The 13,249-nt window shown below is 39.6% G+C and overlaps 1 protein-coding gene across 1 annotated transcript in view; it reads right to left on the bottom strand.

Moving 5' to 3' along the window:
• The window catches only part of LOC134290835 (uncharacterized), an 86,465-nt gene that overhangs the window by 27,931 nt on the left and 45,285 nt on the right, over window positions 1-13,249 (bottom strand). Inside the window, exons 2-3 of the mRNA XM_062858044.1 lie at window positions 1,741-1,841; window positions 185-1,268 (exon numbers count right to left, since the gene is read on the bottom strand). Of these exons, the coding sequence (XP_062714028.1) occupies window positions 185-1,268; window positions 1,741-1,841 (1,185 nt within the window). The remainder of the gene's footprint in view (window positions 1-184; window positions 1,269-1,740; window positions 1,842-13,249) is intronic.

The raw sequence follows: 13,249 nt of genomic DNA, 5'->3' as shown, positions 1-13,249 counted from the left end.
AAGCTTCCGACTCATTCACAGACTCTTGCCCCTCATAAATAACGTTGGAAGGAACAGACGAACTTTTCCTTTTGCTATTCACAAATCTCCAGAAAGATTTTGGGTCTCGACGTAAACCAAACTGCACCCTTAGAACGTGAGACTTATAGAGCTCCGCATTCATCTTCTTATAATCGTTGCTCACCCGCTTGAAATTGCTTTTGGCAAATGTTGTTTTATGGGACCGCAAATGGCGCTGCCATTTGTTGCGTTCACGCTTCAGCTTTCGAAGAAGGGGTGTACTCCAAGGTGGCGATAAGGGCTTCTTTTTCAGAGGAGCATTTTCGTTCAACCATTGGCATATGGTATTACAGAAGTTAAAAGCCATGTCATTGATGTCCGTACAATCATAGATGCAGTTCCAATCCAGATCTGACAAGAAAGCAGAGAGGCAGTCGAAATCGATTTTCGGATAGTTGAGCGCTCCATTACTTGTCAGCGGTGAAAAGCGCGTGCTTTCGGTTGCAATATTGATACGGATGTTGAGCGGGGGATGGTGAGTGTCAATAGGAAGCAAAGACTCCTCAGAAGCATCAACGGAAACACGACTCACATCAGACGCGAAAACCAGATCTAGCGTGCGGCCTAAATGGTTCAGCTGTGTATTTGCTTGAATCAAGTTCAAGAAGTCCATGCCGTCGACTAACGATGTGCCCGCTGGACTCAATTGGGATGAACAGACAAATCGTATGGTTCCACTATCATCTTTCGCCCATGCAATATGTGGTTGATTATAATCTCCGCACACGAGGACGATGTCGCCAGGGGAAGCGTAGTCACAAATTTCACGAACTGTTGCGATGTGCTCCTCAAGCAAATCGGCATCACGGCTTTTATCCGGTGGTATGTAGACGTTGCACATCAGGAATCGGGTACCACGAACGTTCGCGGAAACACACACCTGCTCCAATCGTCGCCCGTTGTTCGAAACAAAGCCAGAGCTGCTGTGGCGTTCGGATACAGCAATGAGGACACCACCAAAGCAATGTTTGTCGCTGTTTGAAGGACCACGGTCACAACGGTAAACGTTGAAAGATTGTCCAAAAGCTTGCGTAGAATGTATGCTGTCGTCCAGTCCTGTCTCCGTCATCATGATAACGTCGAAATCGCAGTCGAAGCTCGTCAAATAGAGATCATCCAGCTTGGTTCTCAATCCTCTCACGTTCTGGTAATAAATCCAAACGTCATCGTCTGGAGAGACACCGGGGGAAGCATGCTGCAACACACGGCTATTGAGTGTAAGATCGAAAGGAATACTATGACAATACTCGCCTGTGATGGGAGCCCGTGGGCTCCCACCGTCCAAAGAAGAGCGCGTTGAGATGTTTATTGTTCCATGGCAGCTTCCGACGTTGCAGATGTTGGCGTCAGAGCTACGACCGAAGGTTTCCGAAATTTTTGAGCATTAAACTCCTCAAACTCTCGGAACAGGATTCCTTCCGGCCAGGTTGATGGGTCCAGTGCGTTTGATTTCAAGGCAGGGTCAAGCCCAACCTTGAAAGAAATGAAGCTCATGTTGCTGACGTCAGCTCCCTTAGCCACCAGTTTCACAACATCGGGGTCCTCGTTTAACTCTAGGTTTGCACGTACCATAGCAGAAATTTCTTCGTTTGTCACGCTGGGGCGAATACGGGATAAATAGAGCCAAAATTTGCTCACAGGTTTACCACAGGTGGGAACGGATACAACGTTTATTCCCACCTGCTTTGAGCCAGACCGACATTCAGGTATCTGTGAAGAGTCCGGTCCACGGGGCCGCTTCGCAGCACGAACGGGTAGATCGATTGAGGGCCAACGTTTGACTGCCGGAGATTGGACGGAGCGAATAGATTTCGAGGACAACTGTTTAATTTCAGTTTGCAGATTCGTGATAGCCTCCGTGAGCGACACCAATGGGGATTTTTCGTCGGCAGTTTCCGAGATAGAGTGCAGTTGAGAATTTTCGAAGCGCTCCCCGCATTTATCACACATCCAATACAAATTTTTGCGGTGGGCAGGGAAATAATTCATCAGGGCTCTGGTGATTCCAGCACACATCATATGGAACGAGCACTTGCAATATCCACGGCATGTAACGAAGTCGGTGCCGGTTATCGCTTGGCAGCACTTGGCGCAATTCTTTTCTGCATTCATCGTCGCAACGAAATGTAAACACAGCACACGTAGGGACACACAGCAGCAGCGCACAATAGCAGCAAGTTCAGTCGAATTGTATTTCGATTTATTAAGCGATATTCGACATGTACGGTACTAATTGCAGCTTATCCACAAACAACGGACTATTATTCAATATATGGTCAGGTAATTAAAATTTATAACGAGATACAAATGCTTAAAAACAGTTAAAAATCAACGAACGGAAAATATAGCAAAGCTTAACACGGCAGGGTTGCCAGATTTATATGGTATATCTTGATGGCATGTTCGTTGTCTTTGTAGTGATTGGATACCAGATTGCAGTGGATCATTTTTCTGCCGGATGGCCAGGAACAACACAAAAAAGACAAAAACAGAGAAAAAAAAACTGGGGAAGAAAACACAAGCGAATTAAACATTTATACCAGCAGAGCGAAGAAAGTCGAAAATACATCCCATGTAACATCACGGGTCCCCAGAACATCTCTCACAAGAACAAAGGGTTGTCTACCGCGGGCCTCAAGGGTAGCCAAAAGTAGTGCTCTGGAGGCGTCATTATTCGGACATTGCCAAACTACGTGCTCGATGTCATCATAACCGGAACCGCACTTAGTACAAACATTGCTCAACGCGAGGTTAATCCTGTGTAAATGCGCGTCTAGCGAGTAATGGTTGGACATAAGTCTTGACATCACGCGAAGTAAATTTCGACTTACATCCAAACCATGCCACCACGCTCGCAAAGAAACGTTAGGAATAATGGAATGTTACCTTCGTCCCAGTTGGCCATCTCGCCAATCATTTTGCCAACTTTGAAGAGAACTCTGGCGAACAAAATGGAAAAATTCATCGTGTGAAATTCCTCTATCATAGATCTCACCTTCCTGTGCGCCCACCTTTGCGAGAGAGTCCGCCTTCTCATTGCCATAAATTGAGCAATGTGAGGGGACCCATACAAAGGTAATCTTGCGGTTTGCGGAAGGCGGTGGATCGTTGAAGACACCGAAGCCAGTGGATCCTTTTATGCGAGACCCATCAGTGAAGAATCTCTTACTGGAATGGATATTTTGGTACTTTTCGTTAAAAATGCGGGGAATAGATATACACCAAAGTTGATCTGGAATACCATGAATTGCTTGTTTCATGGATAGATCATATTCAACAGAGGAACTGTCATTGGTGAAGTGTACCACGAGAAAAAAATTCGTTGCCGGATCCATGACTAAAATGTTATGAAATCATAAAACTTGTCGCTTCATGATATTGTAACTACAAGTCATGATATCATGACGTTAACAACGATTATCATAAATAATAATAATTGATTCCATCAACAAAAGCCATGGCCGTCAAAAGCGCTATGAAAAAATTAAGCTCGTTTTCATAAATTGAATACCATAAAGCATAGTCATGGTAGCATGGCTCTGAGTCATAAAACTATGACGCTGAGTCATCTCAACCAGACGCTGAGTCGTATAAACATAATGCAGAGTCATAAAATCATGAATCACATCAAACGAATTTGGGCACTGTAAGCGTTACGCAAACCCTCGCGCAGAATCACCTACGCCATTTTTGTCACTTCTGTCAAGGCGCCTTTTGTGAGCGGCAGTGTTTTCCGGTGAGATTTTTTTTGGTTTTCGAAAAAGTGTAGTGAATTGTTCTTACTTAAAAAGTAGTAAACTATATAATTATTGAACTACATTCCAGAAGTTGAAAGTGAAAAAACTATATTCCGGCACAAAACTCCGGCCAGCTTCATCAGCAGCAGAACAATCAAGCTCACGTAATGATTTTATTACTACTAACAATTTATACAATTAAGCCTTGCTTTATTTTCTCTCTCTCTCTTCTTGGCGTAACGTCCTCACTGGGACAAAGCCTGCTTCTCAGCTTAGTGTTCTATGAGCACTTCCACAGTTATTAACTGAGAGCTTCCTCTGCCAATGACCATTTTGCATGCGTATATCGTGTGGCAGGCACGAAGATACTCTATGCCCAAGGAAGTCAAGGAAATTTCCTTTACGAAAAGATCCTGGACCGACCGGGAATCGAACCCGTCACCCTCAGCATGGTCATGCTGAATACCCGTGCGTTTACCGCCTCGGCTATATGGGCCCACCATATGCTTTATTTTATTATATGTATATATATTTTTTAATAGAAATTTTTTCTTTTCTATGCAGACGGCGGGCGACATGAAACATAGAATCAGCACGCGCTTGGATTTCCTTAAGGAAAAATTCGAGAAGTTTAATTTGCAGCCGCAAATTGTTTCGGTTGGGGCATCGCGGGGAGAAGGAGCGGTGCTCGTTATTTTCGGGGGGAGCGGAGTACAAGGCAGACCACATCGTCCATGCCATTTGCATTTGCATGCAAGGGATATATGTTTTGAATCTCCAGTATGCACCAGACTGCAAGCCCCTCTGGATGTTCTTGCAGGCTCATCTGTTCAAAATCCCAGCGGTAGATCTACCCAAAAGCACCCGCGATTTACTGCGGGCTATTGAGTAGGTTGAAGGCACAATGATGAATAAATATTGACAAATACCAGAATCATAAAAATTACTTCAATATTCAGGAACCTTGTTCATGATTTCAGAGTGCGTGCTTCACGATAACATGACCTTAAATGCCACTTTGCACCAATTAATCCGATAGTATAAATTACAAATACTAGAATCATGCATACTGCTTATGTTTTTATAACATTAGGTAATAAATTTAGAACATGCTTTATGATAACATGACCAGTACTACCATTTTTCGCAAATCGATCCAGTACCATAAATGACAAATACTTGCACCATGAGTTATGCTCATAGTTTGAGTACATACTTCATGATAATATGAACCGACTTACCAAATTTCGCTAATAAAACTGGTTTTATGAATCTAGTTAATAGTTCTGGTATTCATGGGCATGATATCATGACTTAACTTACAAATTGATGTCAATAAATATTAAAAACGTAACGTCAAGGTGACGTTACGGCAACATGAGTCATGAAATTATGACCCTTTTTTGTGGTGTATATTTATAACATGAAAACACACATTTTACGCGAAATCATGACTCATTTAGCAGGTTCCAAGCAGCGGATTTTTTCCCGTGACGAGGAGGATTACAACCTGGGAGGCTTATGTCAGATGACATGTAGAAGAGATCAATTCTAATGAATTTCGACTGAGTGCTTAGTCTGAGCATTTCTTCGAAGTTTTCAATAACCAGTGTGTTGCTCACTCCACGCTTAATGAGTAACATAAGCGAGAGCACATAAAATAGATCAATTTATTTTCCCTTGGTAACAAATCAAAGATAGGATAACGATGGCATTAGTAATTCTGTGCATCCAAACTCGTCCATTTGAAAACATGGCAGAGTGTTTCAGAAGATTTTCGATGGGTTTTGGAGGTGTTACATGTACGTTTTCGGGGGTTTCTGAGGGTCTTATGTGCATTACATGGGGTTCGAGTTGGTGTTAAGGGGATTTCGTAGGCATTTCAAGAAGTTTCAGAGCATATTAGGTTGGATTCAGAGCGTTGCGGAGGCGTTTTTGGGGGTTTTGGAAGGTCTTCGATGCGTTAAATGGGGTTCCAGGGGTTTTAGGGGGATTCCAGAGACATTTCAGGAAGTTTAAGTGCATTTTCGACAGGGTTCAAAAGCGTTACGAAGGAGTTCTCAAGAATTTCGAGGCGTCTCAGATGCGTTACAAAGAGTCCGGGGGGTTTAGGAAATCTTTGAGGCATTTCATTGGCGTTGCGCGGGCGTTTTCGGGAGTTTCGGAGGTTCGTAGGTGCGTTACATGGGGTGCGATGTTCAGGGGGATTTTTGAGACATTTCCGGAAGTTTCAGAAGATTTTCAGAGACCCCAGCACAATATATTTTGAAAAGCACCTGAAATGCCCTGTGACTTAAAGGTGTTATTGAAACCCTCTGATACGACCCTGACCTAAAATGCCTTCAAACACCTCTGAAACCTTCGCAATCCCATTGAAATGCCTTTGAAATCATCATAATCAATTTGAACCCCATTGGTTGCCATTAATAGGCTCCAGGAATCGTATGCCATCAAACGCCGGTTTTGGGCTCTATAAGCGTCCTTCAAATGTTCCTGAAACCCCCTGACACTCTCTGAAATGCCTTCAAACACCCTTCAAACTGCTTCCAACACTCTTTCAAGGCTCCTTAGCTCCATCTGAAATGCCCAAATTTATGCACAAATTTCCCTCTTCCATGCTTTTTTTTATTTTATACACATTTTCAATTTATGAACCCCAGGCATGTTCATAAAAAGAGGTTCCAGTGTATTTAACTATTCTACTATGATGGAATGAATGAGGCAAAATTTAAAATATATTCGTTGCGATTCAATACAAATAAAACCTATGATATCTGAATGGTAACCAAAATATCAAGAGTTTCAATGATTTAAAATTATGCTGCTCAAGGTATTCTTCCAGGAATTGTTAAGGATTATTGAGGACATTTCTTAAGGTATTTTTTTCAGAAATTTTCACGGTTGAGCTTCAGAAATATAATTTCTCGTAAAAAAAATCTTTGAATTTCCGCAGAGGGTTCTCCAGTTCTATTACTTTGAAAGATTCCTTCAAAAAAAACATTTTTTTTGTAAATTTCTTCAATGGGTTTCATAAAAATGTTTCAATGATATTTTTTTCTGTTTCTGTAAAAATCCTTTCAGAAATTTTATACGAAATTCTTCAGAGAATTCCTCCAGAGGTATCTCCAGGAGTCCTTCCAAGGAATCCTTCAGCAAATTCTTCAAAGAAACCTTTCTTGAAAAAATCCCACAGCACCTTTGTTTGCAATTTTTGCAGGAATTTTTAGGGGATTTCTTCGGAAATTCTTTAAGTTTTTCATGAATTTTTACTAGCAATCGAATGTATCTTCAGTATTTCTTTAGGTAATCTCCCCCTTCGTCCACGAGAACGGTCGCGTGGTTTGACAGAGGCGCTACGTTCGCGTGTTTTTTTTACGCTTGAATCGGCGGATGAAAATTTGATTCTGAGTTGGTGCTACGCCTTCCGGCATAGATTTGAGTATGTTTTCCGTATTTTTGGTGGGATCTGTGCGCGTGTGATTATAAAATAATATTTGAAATTGACAAGAAAATGTGCATTATCCAGTGATAACATTCTCTTCCACCCTCGGATATCGGTGGCCAAAGAGATGAGTTTGGAGTGCAACTATGTAGAATGTTGTCGCAATCGGGACTCCTATTACGTTACAGTTACCGTGGAGTTATAATAAAACATGTGTAATAAGTATGCACATGGGTGCAAAAGTTCAAAGAAGATCACAACGGAAAACGGAGTTTTGTGAAGAACAAATAATAATAATAAAGTGCATTTCTGGCGCATGGTCCGGCGATGTTCAGTGATGATGCGCGACGGAGGTGAAAGCAAATGCATGACAGCACCACGTTGGGTTTGTTTAGAGCTGGGATTGAAGGATGATTTTTTGAGAATGCTTCCAACATTATTGGATTTTATTATCGGTTGAATCGGGTGAGATCTTTCTGATTATTTTATTGAAGTACTTATAATATTTTGTTTGTTAAAGTTGCCCATGCAATTGGGAGAGATCAATAGTGTTTTTCGTTTCAGAGAGCGAGTTTAGGCGCTTAAGCCTAGGCATTAGGGCCAGGACACGGACCAAATACCTGTGTTCCATCCCAGGACTCCAAGGACCAAGGGGTGACATTAACCTTCTTAGCAACGTCACCCCCACCGATTTTTCATGTAGTTAGCTTTCTATACAAAACTGAGCGGTTGGTACGAGATGTCCCCGTTTAATGGTTTTATTGTATAATCAATAACGCTGCACAGTAGGCCTGGCCGCTTTAATACTTGTAATGCATTTTCGATGTACTGCAAGCATTAATAATGTCAAGAAAAATGGTAGAAGTAGTCGATTCTATCATTTTCCAGGATTCTTTCAATGAATGGCTGTGTATGTGTAGACTAGACTAGACTAGACTAGGTAATCTCCCCCTTCGTCCACGAGTTTCTCCAGAGTAGAGGTTCCAACCCGGGATATCCCGGGACAAAAAATCCCGGGATTTTGAAAATATCGGGATTTTCCGAATCCCGGGATAAAATTTTCACCATCCCGAAAATCCCGGGATTCCCGGGTTAAACAATTGGGTTTTTAAATTAAGAAAAAATCAATGTTTTTTTATTTTTAAACGAAAGAGCACCTTTTTCTGAGCCGCTATAGAGTGTAGAATTAGCATCTAAGTTAAAATACACATAAATAAAAACTAAAAAAAAAATGAGCCGCTATAATTTTTTTCAGATTTTTAGAACTTTATTTTGGTACCTAAAATCAAATTCAAAGAGATTTTTTGAAATCCCCTTTTGACAGCTGGGCAACTGCTTGACAGCTCCGTTCAGTACAAAATGCGACGAGGGGTGATTCGACAAATCGTTCCCATACAAATTTCAAATTGATTTTTAAATAGTTTCCCGGGCACCAAAATTGATGAAAATTTGGATTTCGGCTCAGTTTGGCATGCAGATTCAGAATATGGAATTATCTCAACACCGCTAAAGAAGCCAATTCTTACACATTTTTTTTCGCTTTGATTTGAATTTGGAGAGTCTCTGAAACGTATTCGAAGAGAGAAAATCAGGGAGAAAATGCTGCACACAGTTGAAGTGGTGGACATCAAAACTCTTTGGAACTCGACTGAAACGATGCTGGAGCACTTCATTCACGGTTTTGATTGCATCAAAGAGAAATTTTTCGAAATAGGCCTTTCTAGACTTATGTTGGACGATGATTTTGAGGCTGCAAAAAAACCATCAGGAAGCTCTTCAGCCAATCAGACTCGCCTCAGAAGCATTGGGAAGACGAGATGCTATATTACTATCTGCGGAAGGCAGCTTGAGTTTCTTGTATTCGAAGCTTACGAAAAGTAACTCCAATGTTGGAAACGATTTCTTCCATGCAATCATGAAAAGAATCAACAAACGGCGCCAAAAGGAAATAATAACAGCGCTAAAGTTCCTTCAAGGTCTTCAGTCATCAACGCAAGTGCCAGCAGATTTGAAAGCTCATCGAAAACGCAAATGATTAAGTTCATCAAGACCCGAGGAGTTTGATTACTGCGAGACTGCCAAAGACAGACCGACAATGATGCTGCCGAGTTGAATGTTGGATTGTCCTGTATGCATAACACCATCGAGCATGCGTGAAGAACTGGAATTGGCTATAAAGTAATATGTCAACCCATCTTAGACTGATTCGGAAATTATTGATTTTTCGAAAGTAATTGCAAAAGAGCTGTCACTTTTTGAGTTACATGGTAAGTTGAGCCCGAATCTTAAAATCGAACTCAGGAAATATCTGTTCTAAAAAGCGACCCTCACTGTCCGATGAAATTATTAATAACATTTGCTTCTTGAAGTCGTATTTTCAGAGAACGAATTCAAATTGATAAGACCAGTTACTTGATTTGAACCATTGATTTTTTTAATTGATGAATAAAACACATTCCTGATCGCAAAAATGTGTTTTGAAGCACATTAAAAAAATTCCCGGGATCCCGGGATTTCCCGGGACAAGCAACAAATGTTATCCCGAATCCCGGGACAACCAAAATGGTCGGGAAATGGAACCTTTACTCCAGACACAACTTAAGATTTTTGTCTATGAATCCCGCCATAAAATTTCCAAGTATTTCCTTAAGGAATTTTTAAAATTTTAATTTTTTTTAAGAATTTTCTCTAAAAATTCAATAATTTCAGTAAATTTATGTGCAATTTCTGGGAAAAAAAAACTTTTGATGAAATATCTGGAGGAATATCGAAAAAAAAAATCTGCGGGTATATCTGAAGAAATCTTAAGAGATGTTTCTGAAAAAAAACGGCAGCAGTTATTTCTAAGAAAAATACAAATTCTGCTTGAATCTGTGAAAAAAATCAAGAAATTCTTGGACCAGCTGTTTGAATAATTTCATAAAAAAAAAACTCCGAAATGAATGAATCTCATTTGAATATCATGAAGAAATGCCTAGACTTCTGTAGAATTCTACTATGATGCATTTTTTTAATGAATCCTTGATGAAATTTTGGGAAAATCCGAGCAAGAGTTTCTGAAAGCATCGTTGAAGAAAGAATCTCCAGTAAAAATTCATTACAAATTTTAGAAGAAGGTATCTTTCTAGATGATGATCAGGGTGCATGAATCCTAGGATCATTTCCCACAAGAAATTTCTGAAGAACTTCCTTGATAAACACATGGCAAAACTTCTCAGAAAACCCCAGGAGGAATTCTTAGAAAAGTTCGTTTAAGAACTTTAGGAAAATTCCTGAAGAAACCCTTTTTGTAAAATTCTTGAAGAATTCTCAGAAATTATTCATTATTCAATCTGTCGATGTGTTTTGAAGAAATTCCAACACGGAGAAATGCTTTGAGAAGTTCCGGTCAAGGCTCTTAGGAAAAACTCTTGAGATCTTTCTAAAAAAAATCCTGTGGAAATTCCTAAAAAATATTTCCGAAAAAAAATCTAAAGGAATCCGAGAAAAAATTCTTAGGATTAAACTTAAAGGAAATGCCGAAAAAAGATCTGGGAAATACATGGAGGAATTGCTTAACGAATCTCTAGACGATTTCCTACCTGAATGATTAAAAGAAATTATGCAAGAATCTCTGAAGGAATTCCTGCAGGATTTTATGGATAAATACCTGAAGTGATTCCTGGACACATTTCTTTGGGAAACTTTCAATGGAACCTCTAGAGTGATTGCAGAAAAAATATGCTGGACTTCTTGAAGAAATGTACGAATACCTGAGGGAATTGATTGATTGATTTGTCTTTATTTAAGAGACTTTCAACCCTTGGCTGGTTCGTCTCTTTCCCTGAGGGAATCCCTGAAAGACTTTCTGCGGAAAATACAGGATGAATTCATAAAAAAGTCTTTGAAACAATTTCTAAAGGAACTCCTGTAGACAATTCTGTGGAATCATTAGATAAACGAATCCCTAGAAAAATTTCTAAAGCAATTATTAGCGGAGTTACAAAAGGAATCGATGGAAATTTACATTAAAAAATTCTTGAAGTAATTATTGAAGGAATGTCTGAAGAAAGACCGAGGGAATTTTCTGAAATTTTCTTCCTTCCCTGAAGGAAATTCAGAAGGAATCTGAGCAGGATTTTCTAAAAGATTCCTGAAAGGCAGAATTTCCAGTAAAATTATTTTACAAATTTCAGGAGAATGTTTATCAGGATGCATAAATCCCTGGAACATTTTTGAAGGACTCCCTGTAGAAATTTCTGAAGAACTTCCGGGAGAAATACATGGTGGAAGTTTTCAGGAAACCCCAAGAGGAATTCCTAGAAAAGTTCGTTGAAGAATTTTTAAATTTATAAAACTCTTGGAGAGTTTTCTGAAATTATTCTTGATGCAATCTGTCGACTACACGGAGAAACACCTTGATTTGCTTCTTATCAGATCGAATCCCAAGGAAAAACTCATAAAATGCAATCTTTGATGTAGGTACAAAAGAAATCCATGGAAATCAAAAAACAAATCTTGGAGAAACTATTGAAAGAATGTGTGAAGGAAGACCGTGGACGCTGGAGGAGTTTCTGAAAGAAATCTTGGTAGATTTAGGACCAAATCCCGAAAGTGGAAAAATTTCAGAAGGAATCCAAAGAAACTACTCGAGGGAATCCCTGAACAAAATTCCGAGGTAATCTGCAGGAAAATTCTTAAAGAATCTCCAGGAGAACTTCTATAGGATACTTTGAAAGAATATCTGAAAAATTTGTGGAAGAATTATGAACATTTATTTTAATTTGCTTTGATTTGATCTGAAAGCATCGCTTAATGTTTTTATTGTTTTTTTTTTATTTTATTTTATTTTTTTGAGAATGGATGAATTTCTGAGGAAACCTATGATAGCTTTTTTGAAGGAATAAAGGGAAGAAATTGCTGAAGGATCTTCCAGCCAGACTAAATTCTGAAACAAAATCAAGAGAAACTTTTGAAGCAAGCTATGGAAGATGTTCTAGAAAACTTGGAGGTTTCAGAAGAAATACAAGGAAAGCTTTTTCAAACTTAACTTAGCTAAGATTGACTGTACTGCACATTAGCGTGGTTCAAAAAATCGTTTTTGCTCCACACCGCTTATTTGATTCATAACCAGATTCTATGCCTTCTCCCAAAATTTGAGCTCATTTGGATGAAAAATTGCTATGGGAAGAAAAAGTTTGTATGGGAATTGCTATGGAAAAACGATGTTTTTCATTCAATGGCTACTATGTTTCACTGCAAAATGCAGTGATGCCCATTTTTTAGTTTAATCATCATGAGTAAAGGTTTCGATTGTGGATAAAAATCGGTAACTAATTAATGAAGCATTCGATTGGAATGCAGTCTTCGGCAAAGTTGTAGCTGATAGAGTAGCCTAGAAGTACCAAGGGTACCAAGGGTACTAACGCTCTAGGGCACTTGGGGAAATACTACGGTCGATTGAATGAAAAACATCGTTTTTCCATAGTAATTTTCATACAAACTTTGAAGGGCTTGTGCAGTCTCAATTTTTAACCAAATGAGCTCAAATTTTGGGAGAAGGCATAGAATCTGGTTACGAATCGAATAAAAGGTGTGGAGTAAAAACGATTTTTTGAACCACGCTACAGTGCACATATCTATGGTTGCTACTCTCTGATTGACCCGAACCAATCACAGTTGCACAATGAGTCAACTGAATAAATAACTGTGGTCAACCATTCTCACAGTTCAATATTCAGAGATACTCTTTAATGGTACAATAACGGCACCGGCCACGTCCTTGCAGTCAGCCAAGGAATTCCCTCTATACACTTAGCTAATGCGAAGGCATGGTGATGCATCTCCACTCAAACTTCTACGCCCAGATAGCTACTAGGTATGGGCACCAAGTACAAGAACAGTTGAAGTTACATAGATACCAAACTAGAATACAATCTAAGAAGCAAAGTTTTTGCATCTTTACGTATGTTTCAAAACTTTCAGATTATAATCCTTCTGAGGTTTTATCCGATTTTCAATCTCACTATCG

The sequence above is a fragment of the Aedes albopictus genome, chromosome 3 (assembly GCF_035046485.1).
Source record: "Aedes albopictus strain Foshan chromosome 3, AalbF5, whole genome shotgun sequence".
Classification (NCBI taxonomy): Eukaryota; Metazoa; Arthropoda; class Insecta; order Diptera; family Culicidae; genus Aedes; species Aedes albopictus.
The sequence above is the reverse complement of the archived record's forward strand: the minus strand, read 5'-3'. Positions and strand labels throughout refer to the sequence as shown.